This window comes from Pan paniscus, chromosome 4 (genome assembly GCF_029289425.2).
Source record: "Pan paniscus chromosome 4, NHGRI_mPanPan1-v2.0_pri, whole genome shotgun sequence".
NCBI classification, from domain to species: Eukaryota; Metazoa; Chordata; class Mammalia; order Primates; family Hominidae; genus Pan; species Pan paniscus.
In genome coordinates this window covers 175158211-175180048 of record NC_073253.2, presented here as the reverse complement: position 1 = coordinate 175180048, position 21838 = coordinate 175158211, and the positions used below count along the sequence as shown (strand labels likewise).

The 21838-nt window shown below is 49.3% G+C and overlaps 1 protein-coding gene across 4 annotated transcripts in view; it reads left to right on the top strand.

The window, feature by feature from the left end:
- RASGEF1C (RasGEF domain family member 1C) overlaps positions 1-21838 on the top strand; it is a 183203-nt gene that overhangs the window by 52113 nt on the left and 109252 nt on the right. For all 4 annotated transcript variants that reach the window (XR_010112159.1, XM_055112916.3, XM_055112918.2 and 1 more), the window contains 3 exons: positions 19031-19213; positions 19373-19495; positions 20572-20709. Coding sequence is in view for 3 of the 4 variants with exons in the window: in XM_055112916.3 (XP_054968891.1) it covers positions 19037-19213; positions 19373-19495; positions 20572-20709 (438 nt within the window). In the remaining variant the exon portion in view is untranslated. The remainder of the gene's footprint in view (positions 1-19030; positions 19214-19372; positions 19496-20571; positions 20710-21838) is intronic.

Genomic DNA, 21838 nt, shown 5'->3' with positions numbered 1-21838 from the left:
TATATGGTAAGAGTATGTTTAGTTTTGTAAGAAACTGCCAAGCTGCATTGCAAAGCGCCTGTACCGTATTGCCCTCTCACCAGCAATGATGAGAATTCCTGCTGCTCCCCTTCCTCACCAGCATTTGGTGGTGACAGTGATCTGGATTTTGACCATTCTAGTAGGTGTGTAGTGGTATCTTGTTCTAATTTGCATTTCCCTGATGACATATGATGTGAAGCACCTTTGTAAATGCTTATTTTCCGTCTTATATCTTCTTTGGTCAGGTGTCTGTTAAGGTCTTTGTCTCCTTTATTAATCAGGTTGTTTGTTTTCTTATTATTAAGTTGTAAGATTTCTTTGTATGTTTTATTTTATTTACTTTTTTTTGAGACAAGGTCTCACTCTGGTTGCCCAGGCTGGAGTGCAGTGGTACGATCTCGGCTTACTGCAGCCTCAACTTCCTGGGTTCAGGTGATCCTCCCACCTCAGCCTCCCAAGTAGCTGGGACTGCAGATGCACGCCACCATGCCCAGCTAATTTTTTAGTAATTTTTAGTAGAGACAGGATCTCACCATGTTGCCCAGGCTGGTCTTGAACTGCTGGACTCAAGCAGTCTGCATGCTCAGCTTCCCAAAGTGCTGGGATTACAGGTGTGAGCCACCGTGCCTGGCCCTTTATATATTTTCGATAACAGTTCTTTATCAGAGAGGTCCAGCGCTTGGTCCCCACCTCGGCCCTGCCAGGCACCAACTGTGCTGAGCCCAGTGTTTCCGAAGACTCCCTTTCAACCCTGCTCACGACTTCCCCCGGAGGGGCCTCGTCAGCTCCCAGAGAAGCGGGAATCAGACCACAGCCTGGAGACTGATCCGCTCACCTCCTGGAGCCTCCGTCCAGCAGGGGCAGTGCCGTCCTCTCCTTGCACCATCAGCATGCACCTGCCCTCTGCTGTCACACTAGGCAGGGTATTTGGGGATAAATACACAGGTGGAACTACAAAGAAAAGTAAGGGAACAATTAGCACTAAAGTCAGGATGGTCTTGTCTAGAGGTTAGGGGGATGAGGAGTGGGGCCGGTTGAGGAAGATGCATTAGGGATTTTAAGGTACTGGTAACGCTCTTTTTATTAGCCTGGGTCCTGGGAACAGATGTTCATGTTGTAATAATAATAATAGTAATTGTCTCGAAGCAAAGCCCAGGCTTTGCTCTAATTGGATAACCCGGTCACTTGCTCAGCAGTGAGAGGAGGGACAGTGCCCTCTTGGCCAGGACTCCGGTTCCCACCCTGACTCAGGCTTCAGCCAATGGGGAGAAGTTCCTGAAGGGAAGGCAGCATGCGGGTTGGGAGGTGAAACAAACCCCTTCACTGTGGCTTGGGGAGTGACTGGGCTGTGCCTCTCCTTGTAGAAGTATGTTCTCAGGACGTAATTGAGAACGTGGGCCAAGAGTAAGGGACAGGATGGAAGACGGAGCGGGAGAGAGGCTGACTTGCCCTCTTGGGAGAGCTCTATATTTAGTGGCCAATCTGCCGTGGGTCTTGGTGCTGTCGCCTCGCATCCAACAGATTGCCTGCAAGCCGGGCCCTGAGCAATCAGAAACAAGAGCTTCCTGAGGGAGACAGCGGGATATGTCAGCAGGAGTTGAAGGCCATATGGAGCCCAAAAATAACTCAGGCCAATCCTCCCCTCACAGCCAAGCGCGTTGCCCTCCTGAAGGCAAGGCCAGGTGCATTCTCAGCCTCCGCAAGCAGATCTGGGCTCGGCCTAGGGAGGCTGCAGTTCCCCCACAGCGTCCCTTCAGACATCAGGGAGCAGGCAGGAGTCCTTCATGGGACCCAAATGGAAATGAAATGTGTGTCCAGGCTCCAGGCTCTTCCAAGGAGAGAGAAAAGGACCACAGAGGCTTTCAGAGCCTAGACGTGATGCTACCACTGCTCGGGGCAGCCAGACATGAGCTAGCATAGTCTAGACCCATACTCAGGGTTGGGGGCTTTCCTCCCTTGAGGTTTCTGTGCAAGGTGGGGAAGGGCTGGGCTGTGGTCTGAGGCCTGTCCTTCAGCTCAGTCCATCAGGGCTGCCCAGAAGCTCCCTGCCTCCTGGAGGCTTCCAGGAGTCATACTGTGGCTTCCAGTACTCAGGTTGTCCTCCAGCTCCCAGCGCCAGCACCTGGCTTTCCTGCTGAACCTTCAGGCCAAGTCTGTCTTCCACTCAGGCTGTACCAATTCCCCCTCAAAGGTCCAGGGCCAGGAGCTGGGCCTGGAGTCAAGAGTCCAGGGTGGGCCGGGCGTGGTGGCTCACGCCTGTAATCCCAGCCCTTTGGGAGGCTGAGGCGGGTGGATCACGAGGTCAGGAGATCGAGACCATCCTGGCTAACACAGTGAAACCCTGTCTCTACTAAAAATACAAAAAAAATGGGCAGGCGTGGTGGTGGGCGCCTGTAGTCCCAGCTACTCGGGAGGCTGAGGCAGGAGAATGGCGTGAACCTGGCAGGCAGAGCTTGCAGTGAGCTGAGGCTGCGCCACTGCACTCCAGGCTGGGCGACAGAGCGAGACTCCATCTCAAAAAAAAAAAAAGAGTCCAGAGTCCAGCCCAGTCCACCAGTCAGCAGCTGGTAACTTGTCCACCCCACTTTACCCTTGAGGGTCCGGGTTTATTCATCTGTAAAGTGGGTAGTCATTTCCCTATGGTCATTTTAAGGATTAAGTGACACTGACATATGAGAACAAAAGACACTGAAGAATGATAGAGTCTATTTCTTCTTTAACTTAAGTCCCTGGAGTTCAGAATCTGTCCGGGTAAGTGGGAGCAGGTGCCTCACCCAGGAGCCTTGGAAACAGTGCTGAGTTCAGCTCCCTATCCCTTAAGGGGACAGGGACTGTCCCTGTTCCTGAAGAAGCCAGCAGAGGTAGTCCCAAGCAAAGAGGCCCATTTGACCCTTGCAACAGTGCCCGGGGCCAGCTGAGGCTCCAGACACCTGCCCAGGGGGTAGACCTGTCCTGGGCCCTGTAAGAAAACTTAGAATTCCGGCCTCTTCTCAGAGCTTCTGGGCGCCCTTCACAGAGAGAAGTAAAACTGAACAGAATCGTGGACTCTGAGAAGGCCCAGGGCTGGTCAGTTCTCTCTCATGGCAGGAGAAGGAATAAGACATAAACATCCTGGGGCTTCTGGGACACATGCTGACCAGGGGCCACATGGCCCCAGCCCCTCCCAACAAACCAACATTTGGGTTTGGAGTACAGGGACTGGGAACATCACCCCAGAGGGGCTTTCAGCTCTGTTTCCAGAGCACACCTCACCCTGATGGAGAGATAGAGCAATATAAGATACTTATTCTAACCAGTATTGTTTCTGCTAGCAAGTTCTGTCCAATGCATTATGACAAGAAAAGGGAGAAAAGTTTAACCACCAGAAGGGAAAAGATGAAATTACCATTAATTGTAGACATGATTGACTTCTGCAAACTCCAAGGCTATTAGAACGAATAAGATGCTATACAAAGCCATATACAAAACACAGTAGCAATAGCCAGTTAAAGATGTAATGAAGACAAGTCAGGGAAGACGGTGGAGTAATGAAAAGAAGTCAGGGAAGACGGTGGAGTAGCAGGCATCAGGATTCCATCTCTCCATGTAGATGACAAATGAACTGGCAGAATCTGTCTGATATAACTATTTTGAAATTCTGGAGTCTATTTGAAAGCTTGCAGCTCCAGAGGAGGGCTTGGATAGTAAATCATGGTGAATTCTGGTCAATTCCAGCTCTTAACATGGTAGCAGCTACCTATCCCCCACCCCCAAATCCCATGGCAGGCTGTGCATGTGTTTGTGGAACAGCTTACACACAGCCTGTGGGAGCCAGGGTAGGCCAGAAAGACCTTGCACTCCAAATATCAATATCAGGGATCTGTGTTCTGCTGCCTCTGAGCATGGATGTGCAGACACAGAGGTGGGCCCCCATTGTATAATCTCCACTTGGTGAAAAGGCTTCCATGGGATTTAAAGAGCCAGAAACTTTAAATTCCCCACTACCTCCCCTTTAATTGTTCCCATTTTCCCCATTTGGGAGCCAGGCATTTAAGGACTAGAACATTCAAAAGCAGTAACATATGGGGACGTTTATAAAGGTACTGCAATTTCCCTGGGAAAGGTACAGCCTCAAAAAAGACCCAAGAAGACTTACCATTTATACCTTATGCTGATCCCAGTACAGAGGCAACCTATAACTTTTTTTTTTTTTTTTTTTTTGAGATGGGGTTTTGCTCTTGTTGCCCAGGCTGGAGTGCAGTGGCGCAATCTCGGCCCACTGCAACTTCCGCCTCTCGGGTTCAAGCAGTTCTCCTGCCTCGGCCTCCTGAGTAGCTGGGATTACAGGCGCTGCCACCACGCCCAGCTAATTTTTTGTATTTTTAGTAGAGACAGGTTTTCTTTTTTTTTTTTTTTTAATTATACTTTAAGTTCTAGGGTACATGTGCACAACATGCAGGTTTGTTACATATGTATACATGTGCCATGTTGGTGTGCTGCACCCATTAACTCTTCATTTAACATTAGGTATATCTCCTAATGCTATCCCTCCCCCTTCCCCCCACCCCACAACAGGCCCCGGTGTGTGATGTTCCCCTTCCTGTGTCCATGTGTTCTCATTGTTCAATTCCCACCTATGAGTGAGAACATGCAGTGTTTGGCTTTTTGTCCTTGTGATAGTTTGCTGAGAATGATGGTTGCCAGCTTCATCCATGTCCCTACAAAGGACATGAACTCTTCATTTGTTATGGCTGCATAGTATTCCATGGTGTATATGTGCCACATTTTCTTAATCCAGTCTATCATTGTTGGACATTTGGGTTGGTTCCAAGTCTTTGCTATTGTGAATAGTGCCGCAATAAACATATGTGTATCTTAATAGCAGCATGATTTATAATCCTTTGGGTATATACCCAGTAATGGGATGGCTGGGTCAAATGGTATTTCTAGTTCTAGATCCCTGAGGGATCACCACACTGACTTCCACAATGGTTGAACTAGTTTACAGTCCCACCAACAGTGTAAAAGTGTTCCTATTTCTCCACATCCTCTCCAGCACCTGTTGTTTCCTGACTTTTTAATGATCGCCATTCTAACTGGTGTGAGATGGTATCTCATTGTGGTTTTGATTTGCATTTCTCTGATAGCCAGTGATGATGAGCATTTTTTCATGTGTCTTTTGGCTGCATAAATATCTTCTTTTGAGAAGTGTCTGTTCATATCCTTCGCCCACTTTTTGATGGGGTTGTTTGTTTTTTTCTTGTAAATTTGTTTGAGTTCATTGTAGATTCTGGATATTAGCCCTTTGTCTGATGAGTAGATTGCAAAAGTTTTCTCCCATTCTGTAGGTTGCCTGTTCACTCTGATGGTAGTTTCTTTTGCTGTGCAGAAGCTCTTTAGTTTAATTAGATCCCATTTGTCAATTTTGGCTTTTGTTGCCATTGCTTTTGGTGTTTTAGACATGAAGTCCTTGCCTATGCTTATGTTCTGAATGGTATTGCCTAGGTTTTCTTTTAGGGTTTTTATGGTTTTAGGTCTAACATTTAAGTCTTTAATCCATCTTGAATTAATTTTTGTATAAGGTGTAAGGAAGGGATCCAGTTTCAGCTTTCTACATATGGCTAGCCAGTTTTCCCAGCACCATTTATTAAATAGGGAATTCTTTCCCCATTTCTTGTTTTTGTCAGCTTTGTCAAAGATCAGATAGTTGTAGATATGCAGCATTAGTTCTGAGGGCTCTGTTCTGTTCCATTGGTCTATATCTCTGTTTTGGTACCAGTACCATGCTGTTTTGGTTACTGTAGCCTTGTAGTATAGTTTGAAGTCAGGTAGCATGATGCCTCCAGCTTTGTTCTTTTGGCTTAGGATTGACTTGGCAATGCGGGCTCTTTTTTGGTTCCGTATGAACTTTAGAGTAGTTTTTTCCAATTCTGTGAAGAAAGTCATTGGTAGCTTGATGGGGATGGCATTGAATCTATAAATTACCTTGGGCAGTATGGCCATTTTCACAATATTGATTCTTCTTACCCATGAGCATGGAATGTTCTTCCATTTGTTTGTATCCTCTTTTATTTCATTGAGCAGTGGTTTGTAGTTCTCCTTGAAGAGGTCCTTCACATCCCTTGTAAGTTGGATTCCTAGGTATTTTATTCTCTTTGAAGCAATTGTGAATGGGAGTTCACTCATGATTTGGCTCTCTGTTTGTCTGTTATTGGTGTATAAGAATGCTTGTGATTTTTGCACATTGATTTTGTATCCTGAGACTTTGCTGAAGTTGCCTATCAGCTTAAGGAGATTTTGGGCTGAGATGACAGGGTTTTCTAGATATACAATCATGTCATCTGCAAACACGGACAATTTGACTTCCTTTTTTCCTAATTGAATACCCTTTATTTCCTTCTTCTGCCTGATTGCCCTGGCCAGAACTTCCAACACTATGTTGAATAGGAGTGGTGAGAGAGGGCATCCCAGAGACAGGGTTTCTCCATGTTGAGGCTGGTCTCGAACTCCTGACCTCAGGTGATCCGCCTACCTCAGCCTCCCAAAGTGCTAGGATTACAGGTGTGAGCCACAGCACCCAGCCAACATTTTTTTTTTTTTAATCCCTGGGGAAGGAGGAGAATCTGATTTCAAGAGTTGCCACATTGCAAGAGTCAAATGTCCAGTTTTCTACAAAATAAATACCACAAGGCATATAAAGAAACAGGAAAACATGGTTCATTTGAAGGAAAAATAAGTAAATCAACAAAAACTGTCCCTGAGAAAGACTACATGACAGACTTATTAGACAAAGGCTTTGAAACAACTGTCCTAAAGATGTGCAAAGACGTGAAGTAGCAGTCAAGAAAAAGATGTATGAACAAAATGGAACTATCAATAAAGAGACAGAAAAACATACAAAGGAACCAAAAATAAATTTTGGAGCTATAAAGTACAATAACTGAAATGAAAAATTCACTAGAGGTATTCAAAAGCAGATCTGAGGAGGTCAAAGAAAGAATCAGCAAACTTGAAGCTAGGGCAATTGAAATTATTGAGTCTGAGGAACAGGAAAATAAAAAAGGTTGAAAAAGTGAACAGAACCTACAGGACCTAAGCAATACCATAAGGCAGACCAACATACACTTTGTGAGAGTCCCAGAAAAAGAAGGGAGAGAAAGGTATAGAGAGATTATCTGAATAATTAATGGCTGAAAACTTCCCAAATTTGATGAAAAACATGAATATAAACATCCAGGAAACTCAGTGAACCAAGTAGGATAAACTCAAAGAGACCCACAGTGAGACACATTATAATCAAACTGGAAAATACAACAACAAATAGAGAATATTGAGAGCAGCAAGAAAGAAGTGAGTCATCACATAAAAGGGGTCCTCGGCTGGGCGCAGTGGCTCACGCCTGTAATCCCAGCACTTTGGGAGGCCGAGGCGGGTGGATCGAGAGGTCAAGAGATGGAGACCATCCTGGCCAACATGGTGAAACCCCGTCTCTACTAAAAATACAAAAATTAGCTGGGCGTGGTGGTGCATGCCTGTAGTCCCAGCTACTTGGGAGGCCGAGGCAGGAGAATCGCTTGAACCAGGGAGTTGGAGTGCATTGCAGTGAGCCAAGATCGTGCCACCACACTTCAGCCTGGTGACAGAGCTAGACTCTGTCTCAAAAAACAAAACAAAACAAAACAACAAGTGATCCTCAATAATATTATCAAGAAATTTCCCACGAAACCTTAGAGGCCTTGGCGAGCACAGTGGCTCACACCTGTAACCTGTAATCCCAGCACTTTGGGAGGCTGAGGTGGGCAGATCATGAGGTCAGGAGATTGAGACCATCCTGGCCAACATGGTGAAACTCCGTCTCTACTAAAAATACAAAAATTAGCTGGGCGTGGTAGCGTGTACCTGTAGTCCCAACTACTTGGGAGGCTGAGGCAGGAAAATCACTTGAACCCAGGAGGCAGAGTTTGCAGTGAGCCGAGATTGTGCCATTGCACGCCAGCCTGGTGACAGAGCAAGACTCTGTCTCAAAAAAGAAAAGAAAAAGAAGAAAAGAAACCTTAGAGGCCAGAAGGCAATCGGTTGATGTATTCAAAATGCTGAAAGTAAAAAAACCTGTCAACCAAGAATCCTATGTATGGCAAAACTGTCCTTCAAAAATGAGTACAAAGTTAAGACATTCCTAGATAAACAAGAATCGAAGAAAGTCACTACCGCAAGGCCTACCTAGAAGAAATACTAAATGAAGTGCTTCAGGTTGAAATGAAAGACACTAAAGAGTAATTCAAAGCTGTGTTAACAAAAAATCTGGTAAAGATTTATCCATGGGCAATTATAAAAGCTGGTATTATGATAACTGATTTGTAACTCTACCTTTTTTTATATGATTTAAGAGACTAATACATTAAGAAAATAAGTATTAAGTCTGTGCTTTTGAACATAATAAAAATGTAATTTTGTGACATCAGTAACTAACAGGGTGGGGACAGAACTGTATAGGAGCAGAGTTTTTGAATGCTACTGAAGTTAAACTGGTCTAAATTCAAATTAGAGTGTTGTAACTTTAGGATGTTAAATGTAATTCCCATGGTTGCCACAAAGAAAGTAGCTATAGGATATACACAAAAGGAAACAAGAAAGGAATTAATGTTTCACTACAAAAAAAGAACACAGTACTGCAGGAAATAAGGAACAAAAAGATACAAGGCAATAGAAAAAAAAAACAGCAAAATGGCAGGAGTAAATCCTGTCTTAACAGTTATTATTTAAAAAGGAAATAGATTACACTCTCTAGTCAAAAGACAAAGATTGGCAGAATGGATTTTTTAAAAAAGATTCAACTATATATTGTCCACAAGAGATTCATTTTAGATCCAAAGTCATAAATAGGTTAAACACGAAGGGACTGAAAAAGATACTCCATGTAAACAGTAACAAAAAGAGAGTGGGAGCAGCCATACTAATAACAGAAAAAATACTTTAAATTTTAAAGGATTACCAGAGACAAGGAAGGGTATCACATATCAATGAAAATTTAATATAGCAAGAAGATTTAACAATTATAAACATTTATGACCCAAAAACAGGTCATTAAAATATATGAAGCAAAAATGGGCAGAATTGAAAGGAGAAATGGAAAGCTCTATAGTAATAGTCAGAGACTGCAATACCTCACTCTCCAGTCTAATGCTTTCCCAACTAAGCTATTTCAGCAGCTGCTACCTCACTCTCAATAATGGATAGAATGCCCAGACAGAAGATGAGTAAGGAAATAAAAGACTTAAACAACACAATAAGCCAACTAGGTCTAACAGACATATACAGAACTCTACTCAACAACAACATACACAGTCTTCTAAAGTGCACGTGGGATATTCTCCAGGATAAACCATATGTTAGGACACAGATTAAGCCTCAATAAATTTTAAAAGAGAGATATCATACGAAGTATCCTCTCCAACTATGACAGGATGAAATTAGAAATCAATAATAGAAGGAAAACTGGAAAATTCACAAATTTGTGGAAAGTAAACAACACATTCTTAAACAACCTATGCATTGAAGAACAAGTCCCAAGGGAAATTCGAAAATACTTAGAGATGAATGAAAATGAAAACACAACATACTAAAACATGGGATACAGCAAAAACTGTCCTTAATGGAAAATTTATAGCTGTAAACACATTAAAAAAGAAGAAAGATCTCAAAATAACAACCTAATTGTACAATGTAAAGAGCTAGAAAAAGAGGAACAAACTAAACCCAAAGCTAGCAGAAGGAGGGAAATTATAAAGATTAGAGAAGAGATAAATAAAATAGAGAATAGAAAAACAATAGAAAAAATTTTAAAAGCCTAAAGTTGGTTCTTCAAAAAGATTAACAAAATTGACAAACCTTTAGCTAGACTGACTGAAAAAAAAGAGATGACTCAAGTTATTAAAATCAGAAATGAGAGTAGGGATACTATTACCAATTCTACATAAATTAAAGGGATTATAAGAGTACTATAAAAATTATATGCCAACAAATTGGAAATTTGAACAAATTGGAATTTCTAGATGAAATTCCTAGAAACTGAAATCATGAAAAAAAAATTAGAAACCCTAAATAGATCTATAATTAATAATGAGGTTTAATTAGTAATTAAAAGCCTTCCAACAACAAAAAAGTCCTGGACCTGGTGGTTTCACTGGTGAATTCTACCAAACATTTAAAAAAGAACCATCACCAATCCTTCTCAAACTTTTCCTAAAAATTAAAGAGGCAGAAACACTTCCTAACTCATTTTATGAGGTCAGCATCACCTTGATACCAAAGCCAGACAGAAGCACTACAAGAAGTAAACTACAGACCAATATCCCTTATGATGCAAACATCCTCAACAAAATACTAGCAAACCAAGTTTGGCAGCATATTAAAGAAAATTATACACCACAACCAAGGGAGGTTTATTCCTGGAATGCAAAGATGGTTCAACATACGAAAATCAATCAATGTAATACAATAGATTAACATGATGAAGGAAAAAACACATGATCATTTCAATTGATGAAGAAAAAAGCATTAAACAAAATTCAATGCCCTTTCATGACAAAAAAAAAAAAGTACTCCAAAAACTGGAATAGAAGGAAACTACCTCAACATAATAAAAGTCACATATGAAAAACACATAGCTGGTCAAGCACAGTGGCTCATGCCTGTAATCCCAACACGTTGAACGGATCACTTGAGCTCGGGAGTTGGAAACCAGCCTGCGCAACATGGTGAAACCGTGTTAAAAATACAAAAATACAAAATACAAAATGAGCCGGGTGTGGTGGCATGCACCTGTAGTCCCAGCTATTCATGAGGCTGAGACAGGAGAATCACTTGAACCTGGGAGGCAGAGGTTGCAGTGAGTCAAGATTGTGCCACTGCACTCCAGCCTGGGTGACAGAGCCAGACTCCATCTCAAAAAAACATTGGGGGAAAGCTTCATGATATTGGATTGGGCAGTGACTTTTTGGATATGATACCAAAGACACAGGCAACAAAAGACAAAAATAGACAAATTGGACTTCATCAAAATGGAAAACATTTGTGCCTCAAAGGACACTATCAACAAAGTAAAAAGATAACCTACCGAATAGGGGAAGATATTTACAAATCACATAGCTAATGAGGGATTGATATCCAGAATATCTAACAAACTCCTAAAACTCAAAAACAAACAAATCCCAAACAACTCAATTCAAAAATGGGTAAAAGAGGACTCTTGGGGCTAGCTGCCTCATGCCCCTGCAGAGGTCCCAGCAGCAGCCATGCTCGAAGCGTGAGCTCCAGTTCTGTGGGGCTTCTCCTCTGATCTGGGTCTTGAAACGCCACGGCTTCTCTTTTGTTCCTTAAATCTCAGGGGTGGGGTAATTACATCCTGTCACGGAACCAATTCTATGAATTAAATTTTCTTTGCTTGAAAAAAGTGGGGAAAAGTCTTGAACAGGCATTTTTCTAAAGAATATATACAAATGGCAAATGAAAAGATGCTCAAGATCACTGATATTTAGGGAAATGCAAATCCAAACCACAATGAGATACCACTTCCCACCCATTAGGATAGCCATTATCAAAAAAGCAGAAAACAACAAGCATTGTCAAGGATGTGGAGAAACTGGAACCCTTTACATTGCCGGTGGTAATTTTAAATGGTGCAGCGGGCCGGGCACGGTGGCTCACGCCTGTAATCCCAGCACGTTGGGAGGCTGAGGCGGGCAGATCACCTAAGGTCAGGAGTTTAAGACCAGCCTGGCCAACATGGTGAAACCCCATCTCTACTAAAACAAAAATTAGCCGGACACGGTGGTGGCACATGCCTGTAATCCCAGCTTCTTGAGAGGCTGAGGCAAGAAATCGCTTGAACCCGGGAGGCAGAGGTTGCAGTGAGCTGAGATTGCACTACTGCACTCCAGCCTGGGTGACAGAGTGAGACCCTATCTCAAAACAAAAATAAAAATAAAAATAAATAAAATGGTGCAGCTGCTGTGGAAAACAGTATGGTAAAGGGGGAAACAACCCCCACTGCCCACTGACAGATGAATAGATGAACAAAATATGGTATGTGCATGCAATGGAACAGTATTCAGCCTTAAAAAGGAAGGAAATTCTGACGCATGTTACAACAGTGGTGCACCTTGACAAAGATGAATGAAATACGCCAGTCACTGAAAGACAAATGTTTTATGATTCCACTTATATAAGGTACCCAGAATGGTAAAAATACATAGAATGTAGAACTGTGGTTACCAGGGGCTGGGGGAGGAGAGGAGGAGAAATTGGGGAGTTAGTGTTTACTGGGTACAGGGTTTCAATTGATGATGAAAAACTTCTGTGGACGGATGGTGGTGATGCTTGTGCAACAGTGTGAATGTACTTAATGCCACTGAACTTTACACGGTAAATTTATGTTAAGTATATTTTAAAATTTTTTTTTTTTTTTTTGGTAGAGACAGGGTCTTGCTCTGTCACCCAGGCTGGAGTGCAGTGGTGCAGTCACAGCTCACTGCAGCCTTGAATTCCTGGGCTCAAGCAATCCTCCCATCTCAGCCTCCCAAGTAGCTCGGACTACAGGTGTGCGACATTACATCAACCTAATTTTTAAAAACTTTTTCTAGGGATGAGGGTCTCACTGTGTTGCCCAGGCTGGTCTCAAACTCTTGAGAATGTGTAAATGTGTAAAATTCTGCACATATTCAAGCAAGGGCAGAAAGGGCTCTGATCTGGGGCCGTGGACCCACCACAGCCTTTGAGGCTAAAGCAGTGGGACCATTTCCAGCAGCTGTTGGGGCGTGGTTTCAGCTGCAGGGCTGGATGGGCAGGTAGAGGGTCGCCCCAGCTGCAGCCAGCACAGAAGCCATGGGCAACCATGGTGGTGCAGTTGGCAAGTCTTTTTGGCACACACAGAGCCTTGGTTAACAGCAGTTGCTGCCTGTGTTGTGGTCTGGCCCTAGCAGGTGGCGAGCTCCCTGTGGCGAGTGCTGGCCTTGGGGGTCCTTTCTCCACAGCAGGCACTGTGCGAGGTACTTCGTGCACCAGTCTCCATAACCTGAAGAGGGGGGCTGCTCCCTCTTCTCAGAGCTCACAGGTGTCTTCCTGAGACACGCGCGTGGTCCTCACAGGGGCCTTCGGGAGCCTTCTTTACCTCTGTCCCTTCTGCCACACCTGGCCCAGGAAGAACATCCCTCCAGCCCCCAGGACGGGCTCTGACCAGCCACCTGCTTTTCTTCTGCAAGTTCAATGGATTTCCATTTTGCAGATGTTTAATGCCAGCCACCCATGCTGAGGGATGTGGGGACCCCAGCAGGAACAGGGTTTGTAAACTGACCACCTTGGCACTACAGATGTCATTTCTAACTGTGCTTTAACTCACTGTGTGGCCCCATCAGTGGCTTTTTAAAAACATAGAATTAATTGCCACCCTTACAATCACAATATGAAATGTAAGTCAGGAGTCCTGGATGTCCTGGGTGACTTTTACACCGGGAAGGTCTGAGCACGCCAGCTCCCAGAGCACAGCAGAGCTTGTGGGTTTTCACTGGCACAGCCGGCCCACCTTCTGCCAGCCCCACGCTGAGGAGGAACAGCAGGGCCCTTGGGCACGTTTTCAACTGGCTGGGGGCAGGTGACCGTTACCTCTTTCCAGCACCCACTGGAATAGCAGGAGAATGCACATCCATCTCCAGGGCTGGCGTACCTTATAAACGCACCACATCATGCCCCTGTCCCTGCACACATTTCCCGTCTCCCATAGAGGGGTTGGCCTGGGGCCATGCTGTCCCAGAAACTTTGCCAGCGCCAGCGGACTGGAGCAGGGTGGGCCCTGAGCCTGTCAGCGAGGCCTCCAGAAGGAAGGATGCCCAGCTGGGCGCTGGCAGGCATCAGAGTGCCCCCCTGCAGGGTGGCATGTGGGATCCTGTCCCATGTCTGCCTGTCTCTCTGCAGACCTGACCCCACACAATCCTCGCCTGCTGTCTCTTGAACTGCTGCAGGAGCCCCAGGACCTCCAGGTGCAGGGCCTGGAGACACACACAAGGAGAGATGCCTGAGGGGCTGGGGGCCAGGCAGTGGGACAGGAGCCATGGAGAGGGAAACCGAGGCAGAAGCTCATGCCTCAGCCACTTGGGGCTGTGTGCCAGAGCCAGGCATTTCCTCTCAGTGTCCTGTCAGTGCCCTTGCCACAGCGGGGGCACGTGCCCCCAGCCTCACCATTCCAGGCCTGGAATCAGTTCAGGTGTTCCCAGAGCCATCCTCTGATGAGTGGAGTTCAGCTTGGACAAGTGACTCTAAAACGATGGGGTGCGGGGAGGGCACAGCAGCGACTCATTTCTCAGGGCCTCGCTGCAGTCTTCATCCGCGTGAATGTCATTCCCACCATCCGCACCTTTCTCTCCTGCTGTTTTCCCCTCCTTGTGCCACACCGTTTTCTGTGTTATGACTGTGTGTTCAGAACCATCACTGCAGCGGCCACAGCCACTCCGCCAGTGCGTCTGTGCACCTCCCCGTCCACGCTCCCTTTGTTTGCCATCTGCGCTGCTCGAGAGTGTTCGCTGCTGGGATTTGATGCTGAAGCAAGGGCCTTTCTTTCCACAGCTTGTCCCCTTTATTTTCTCAGGATACCTTTCCAAGGCTTTGATTAGGATGAAAGGACGCTATAGAACATAAGGCTCTTGGTACATTGAGCCAAATCTTGGTACAATTAAAGGGACCATGACAACGCATACCACCCCTCCCCGCAGTGGTGTGTAAGGGGCTGCCCTTGCATGCCTGCCAGCACTGGGCATTTAATTAAGTCTCATTCATTTCATGGGTAGGAAGCGGAACCCCACGGGAGCAGCCACACCGTGCATATATCTAGTTCACACACACCGAGCCCCACGTCCCAACGAGGCAGACAGAGGGAGAAATGGAAAGGTCTCTCTACAGGGTACGGGCAGAACGTTCCCCATCCGTGCTGAGCCCCTCATGCTGACAGCCCATCTATGCAGCCCCCAAGACTCCCAGCCCCTTTGTCACGTGTGTCATTCAGGCCACGTGCACAAAACACAGATGGGAGACTTAACAGTGATTTCAAGGCTTCTGAGAGATATTGTAACAATAAACAATTGTCCCATCATCACTGCCTTTTTTAAAAAGTGTGATATGAGGTCAGGAGATTGAGACCATCCTGGCTAACATGGTGAAACCCCGTCTCTACCAAAAATACAAAAATTAGCTGAGCGTGGTGGTGGGCACCTGTAATCCCAGCTACTCGGGAGGCTGAGGCACGAGAATCCCTTGAACCTGGGAGGTGGAGATTGCAGTGAGCAAAGATCGTGCCACTACACTCCAGCCTGGTGAGACTCTGTTTAAAAAAAAAAAAAAAAGTGTGATAAAATACACATAACATAAAATGTATCATTTTAACCCTTTTTAAGTGTACAGTTCAGTGACATTAAGTACCTTCATATCATGGTGGAACTGTCACCTCCATCCCTCTCCAGAAATCTTTTCTTCTTCACAAAGTGACACTCTGTTCTCATGTCCCACCCCCAGCCCCTGGCACTCGCCGTCCCACCGTCTGCCTCTGTGAATGTGATGACTGTAGGTGCCTCCACAAGTGGGGTCACTCAGTGTTTGTGCTTCTGTGTCAGGCTCATTTCACTTAGCATGACGTCCTCAAGGTCATCCGTGTTGCCGCAGGCTCAGAACCTCCTTCCTCTCTGAGGCTGACTCCTGTCCCACTGTGTGGAGAGGCGTTTTCTCCACATTCGTCACTGATGGACGCTTGGGCTGCTGCCTCATTGCTTTTTAAAAATTATTTGTGGACATCCAAACAATGGAATATTGTGAGGCGATTTTTATAAAAAAGAATGAGGCAGCCCTGCCCTGCCATGGAAAGGTCCTCAAAATGCATTGTTAGTGAAGAAAGCCCAGTGCGGGGGAGTGTGGACAGTATGCTACCTTTTTGTGTAATACAGACAGAAAAGGGGTTATGTGTTTACATTTCCTTGTCTTTGCGTAAAGAAGCTACAGAAAGACAAGAAACTAATAAAAGCGTCACTTACGGGTGGAGCGAGGGACCCTCGTTACAAGGCTGTTTTTGCACACAAGGAACGTGATGCTCTGATCACTCTGCACACTCCCTGACCCCAACTCAGTCACTCCCCACTACCCTTCCAGGAGCCACTGCCTGGCTCCTGACACCTAAGCATATACTCCCATGATCACACCACGTTGCCCCCAGCTCCACTGAGCCTCTGCACATGCTGGTCAGTCTGTCTGACATGTCTCTCTGCCGACTGCATCCTGCCGTCAGCCCTCAGTGCAGCCACCCTCACCCAGCCCATTCCAGGCAGGCTGGAGCTCCTGCTGGAGGGAGGAGGAGCTGGCTGTCCCTGGCGGATGGAGGAGCAGCAGTGTCCTCTGTGTCCCCAGCTGTCCTCATGCAGAGGCCAGAGGTGGGCACCTGGCCTGTCTGCACCAGCACGCCTGCAGGGAGGGGTGGGAGGGGTGGGGGAGCCCCCTGGTGGCAGCAGCTCTGACCTCACCTTCTCTTAGGGGCCAGGACATCCACCGCAGTGAGCACAGAGAGTGGTCACCCCCTTTCCCTCACAGCACGCCTCCCGTGGGGCAGTCTCTGCACAGCTCTGCCTCCCCTACCAGCTCCTTGAGGTTGGGCTTTGTCCCCATTGCCTGGAATGGAGCCAGGAGTCGCCCCATGCATACACACATGAATGGATGACCCTTGGCAACTGCAGGAAAAAACTGAAGGCTGCGGCACAAGGATAAGCCCATTCATTGAGACCCAGACCTGGACCCAGCTGGTGACACGATGGGTGATTGGAGGTCGGTGGACCACTGGCAGCCCAGCCCCTCTCTGGGCATCCCCGTGGGTCACAATAGTTCAGCAACCACCACCACCCCTGGCTCCAGCGAGAGCTAGTCGCTCCAGAGCAGAGCTGGATCTGAACACTGCTCCCACCTCCCATGTGCCCAGCACCTGGGTCCAGGCCAGGCCCCAGGTCCCCTGGGAGCCTCCTGGCTGTCTCTTTAAAGTGGCAGCCTCCTGGCCTCCTTCAGAAAGGCCCCTGCATGGCACCTCCCACCATCCTGCAGAGGCTTCCAGAGCCACCTCCACCCTTGCCACTGGCTTGTCAAGAAAATGGGGCCGGGATCTGGGGCAGGCCCAGCGTTGCAGGGTGAACAGGTGCCAGGTGTCCAGCAGGAGACAGCGGACCTCCCAGGCTCACAGGTTTTCTATCTTGTGGAATCAGGCTGAGCTGCCGGGCCCTGACCCTGCAGCCGGCCCATCCCACAGCTAGCCCCCTCCCACTGAGCATGTGCAGCTTCCTGCATGCCCACCTGCTCAGCCGCCTCCCCCGGGACAGACAGGAGGTGATTTTGTGAAATTTTACAGTTTCATTGGCTGAAAATTGAACACTTACAGCATTGTCAGGGAGGCGAAAATAAGCTGTCTGTCACCATGGCCAGGACTGTCTGGGCTGCTGTCCACACCAATGCCTGAGCCCTTCCCATGCTGTAACCCAGTCCCAGCACCTCCCACACCCACATGGCCACGGGACAGCCCTCTGAGGGGCTCCCTCTGATCCCCAGTGTCAGCTCTGACCCACCACGTCCCTCTGTCTCTACTCCCAGGGCAGGGTCACTCAGAGTGCTGCAAAGGAGAAATAGGCCAGGGTCAGGGTTTGCCATCGGGGCAGCAAGGACGGCATGAGCAGGGGAGCCTCAGAGTCCATAGAAGACCCTGCAGTGAGCTGGCAGGACTCTACGATCAAGAATGTAGGGGCTGGCTAAACAGTCACAGGTTTAGCCAGGATGCGTCACTGTGAGGGCTCCTGGGCTTTCAAGGAAGACTGGCCTAGAGGGGTAAGTGGAAGAGCTTCTGAGAGTAAGCATGGGCTCCCTGCACGTGTGTATGGACACCTGCTGCTGCCAGGCCCGTCACTCAGAGCAGGGTCACAGAGGATGTGCTCTGGCCTCTGCCTGGAGGTTTGGGTAGAGAAGACACTGTAACGGCTGCAGCTGGCCTTTCCCTGTGCCAGGTACTGACAGCAGCACCCAGGCACCCAACAAGGCTGACAAGCAGAATCTGCTGATGCCCACCAGAGGTCAGGTGCAGCCTTGGTGGGACGCAGGGAAGGCTTCACCGAGGACGAGGCATTTCAGCCATACCCGGAGGGATAGGGGAGTGAAGATGGTGGGAGAGCCTTCCTGCAGGAGGGAACGGCGTGTGCAGTGGTTCAGAGTTGGAGAAGGCATTTGGAGGAGAGAACGTGGCTGGCGCCAAGAGCAATGGGGTGTGATAGGCGGTGAGGATGGACAGGTCAGCTAGTCCAAATCACAAAGAGCCCGGAATGCCAGGTTAAGGACAGCAGTTTTGACTGTACATGAGAGAACCCCAACTTAAAGAGGCACATATGATGGAGAAGTCCATGGAGCAGCTTCTGTGCTCAGCACAGCGACACTGTGCTCAGGAATGTGCCCACTTTCCTGCCACAATGGCCCCAGTAGCGTCGGGCATACATTCCACCAGCTCAAGGACTCCAGGGGGGAAAGAAAGCCTCCAAGTGCCACAAAAGTTCTGGGATTGCAGCTGAGCCCCCCTAATTTGGATGGGGCCAATCCCTGAACCAATCTTTGTGGCCAGAAGCAGGGGGATTAGGCTGATTATCCAGGCTTGTGAAAAACAACCTTCGTGGAGGGGTTGGGGGGGAAGAATCTGGAAGAGGCCTGCCCCTGAGTGGGGCAAGAGAAGTAGAGTAGACAAGGGATGGGTCCTGCAGGAGAGTTGAGAGGCCATGAGAAGAAGGAGAATGAAGGCTATGCTGTGAGGAAGGGGGCCCTGACAATACTCCCAGGAAGTGACCACTGGACTCAAGCTGGCACAAAGTGGCTGTGGGGGGAGCCTGCCCAGCCAGGAGCCCCGGGACCAGCAGCTCCCACTCAGGTGCACCCAACTCAGCTGTGCCCCCACTCAGGTCCTCACTGCTCCTTGCCATTGCAGGCAGACATGCCACAGACGCTGAGTGCCTCCGACATGGTCACCCCAGGCAGCCTCAGCCCACCCCCCACCGAGCCCACAGATGGCGAACAGGCTGGGCAGCCCCTCCTGGATGGAGCTCCATCCTCAGCCTCCCTGGAAACACTGATCCAGCACCTGGTGCCCACAGCCGACTACTACCCCGAGGTGGGTGATCCACCCAGCGGGCAGGAGAGTGGGCTCTCCACCACGCACGGGGGCATCAGGGTTGGGAGTGACCTTGGGCCAGGGTACAGGGCCAGCTGGGAAGCATGCCCCTCCTGGTGCCCTCCTGAGCCTGTGCCCTCTTTCTCGTGTGTCCCCCAGAAAGCCTACATCTTCACCTTCCTGCTGAGCTCTCGCCTCTTCATCGAGCCCCGGGAGCTCCTGGCCCGGGTCTGCCACCTGTGCATCGAGCAGCAGCAGCTGGACAAGCCGGTGCTGGACAAGGTGAGGCGGAGGGCAGGCCAGGGGGTCTCAGAGTGTACCAGCACTGCCCTGCCATGCCCTCAACGCATCAGCCTCTCGGGGAGGCAATGATTGTCCCCGTTTTCCTGACAAGGTGGCTACCGGGTGTTTCCACCTTGTCTGAGGCCCAGAGCCAGAAGGAGCAGAACAGGACCTTTAACCTCCATGTAGTTTTCCAGGGCCCGACGGGAACCCTTGAGCCCATTAAGCCCAGACCTGAGTACCCGGAGCCCGGTCAGTAGGAGCCATCTGTGGCCGGGAGGGCCTGCTGCCTCTGGTGGGCTTCCTTCCCCCAGCACATCCGCTCCACCTTCCCAGTCCTGGCCAGGTCCTGCGGGCTGCCTCTATTGCACACGCGTCGGTAGGGCTCTACCGCTAGCGAGAGAAACCCAACTTCAACCCGCCTGAACCAAAAGGACTTAGCTGGCCCATGTACCTGCCCTATCCCAGGGACCGCTGGCTCGGGCCTCACACCACAGCATTGCACCGGGGCCTGTCTCCCTCCCACCCTCTGCTGCCGTTTCCCGGGGCTGGCCTCCCTCGGGCTGGCTGGTGTGGCGCTCGGCCGCTTCCACCGCACCAGGCTCACCTACCACCCTTTCCAGTCACGTGGAAGCCTCAATTCCTTTTCTCTACTGGTCCAGTGAGTCTCCTCATTGGCGTATCCTAGGTCACGTGGCCACCTGTGAGCCAATCACTGTGCATGATGGCGTATGCACTGCTCTGATTGGTCGGCACAGACCTAGACCCACCCCTGGGGCAGGGTCCCCTGCTCTGAGGACTCCCCACTCCCCGCAGCGCGAAGACTCCCCAGGGAGGATGGAGCCATCAACCGCAGAAAGGCCAGAGCAAGAGATGGCCCCGCCCAGAAGTGTGTCCGTCCCCCCTCCTCTCCCCGTGGGCGCAGAGCAGGATCGCACCACCCCCCCCTCCTCCCTGGCACAGAGAGGGCACGAGGCCCTGCCTGCCCCGGCGGCCGGACCCGCAAGGACGCGCAGTGAGGCTCACGTGCCCACCCGGCGCCCCTCACGAGCGCGGTGCCCCTCGCTTGCCCGTAGGCCCGGGTCCGGAAGTTCGGCCCCAAACTGCTGCAGCTGTTGGCCGAGTGGACCGAGACCTTCCCAAGGGACTTCCAGGAGGAGTCGACTATCGGGCACCTTAAGGACGTCGTGGGCCGCATCGCCCCCTGTGACGAGGTGGGCAGCTGGGCGGGGGTCGCGTCACCCTGGGTCCCTCCCCTCCCAGGCCTGCGCCTGTTCCCGGCCCGCACCCCAGGGCCCTCATCTCCCCACCCTGCACACCACGGCCCGTCTAAATCCAGCCCTTTTCTGGCCTATCAAGGAATCAGGCACTGCCGAGCTGGGAGGGAACGCGGAGTCTGGTGACCTCTCCCTGACTGCTCTCACCAATGGCATCAGATGGCGGGTGAGGGAGGACCCATTCCTGGGCTTTTGGGGCCAGGTGGCCAGGCTGTTGGCCTCTGACCTACTAGGCGGGGCTGGCAGAGCCCTGTCCTGGGCCTTGGCCACGGAGACCTACCCCCTCCTGCCCCTGCCCCACTTCCCGTGCAAGAAGGGCTGGGCTGGTGGTGAGTGCTGCTAGGCAGGGACCTGCAAATCAGGGCCAGGGAAGAGTGTCTACAGGATGAACAAAAAAACAGTAGCAAGGAAAATGGCCACATCTGTCCAAGCAGATTTTCCTGAGATCCTCTCTGCCTCCACGGGTAAGCTGCAAACCTTCAGGATAGGGGCAGAGGAGGGGACAAGACCTCCCCCTGCAGTTAAACCACACCAGGTAAACACAGCCCTTGCCCTCAGGAACCCCAGCGGCTTGGGAGGCCTTAGGTGTGCTGGGCATCAAGTGCTGCCGTGGCCCACACCTGCTTTGCTCTCCCAGCTGTGTTACTCTGAGGAGAACACTGAAGGGTCTCCAAGCCTCACTTCCCTTATGGGCGAAAGGAGGACAAAAATCTTCACCTCCCAGGATTATGGAGCTAGATGTCTCCTGGCGTGTTTAGAAGGGGCAAGTTTATCAGCATCCCAGGGCGCCACTGTGGGCAGCACTGGTGTAGCATTACCTGGAAGGGGGAAATGTGGGCGGGGGCACATGTTGACCGTCCTGGAAGGAAATGGAACATGGCAAGCTGGTAGCTGGTGACATGCCGCAGAGTAGGTCTGGACATGGCAGAAGAGCTGCGTGTGAGACAAGGGAAAACTGCCAAGAGAGGCTGGGCAACAGGAAGCCAAACGCCCATGGCAGACATCACTCAGGCTCTGAGGGAGGCACTGCCCGGGGTCACTTCACACAGCAGGCAAGTGACTCAGA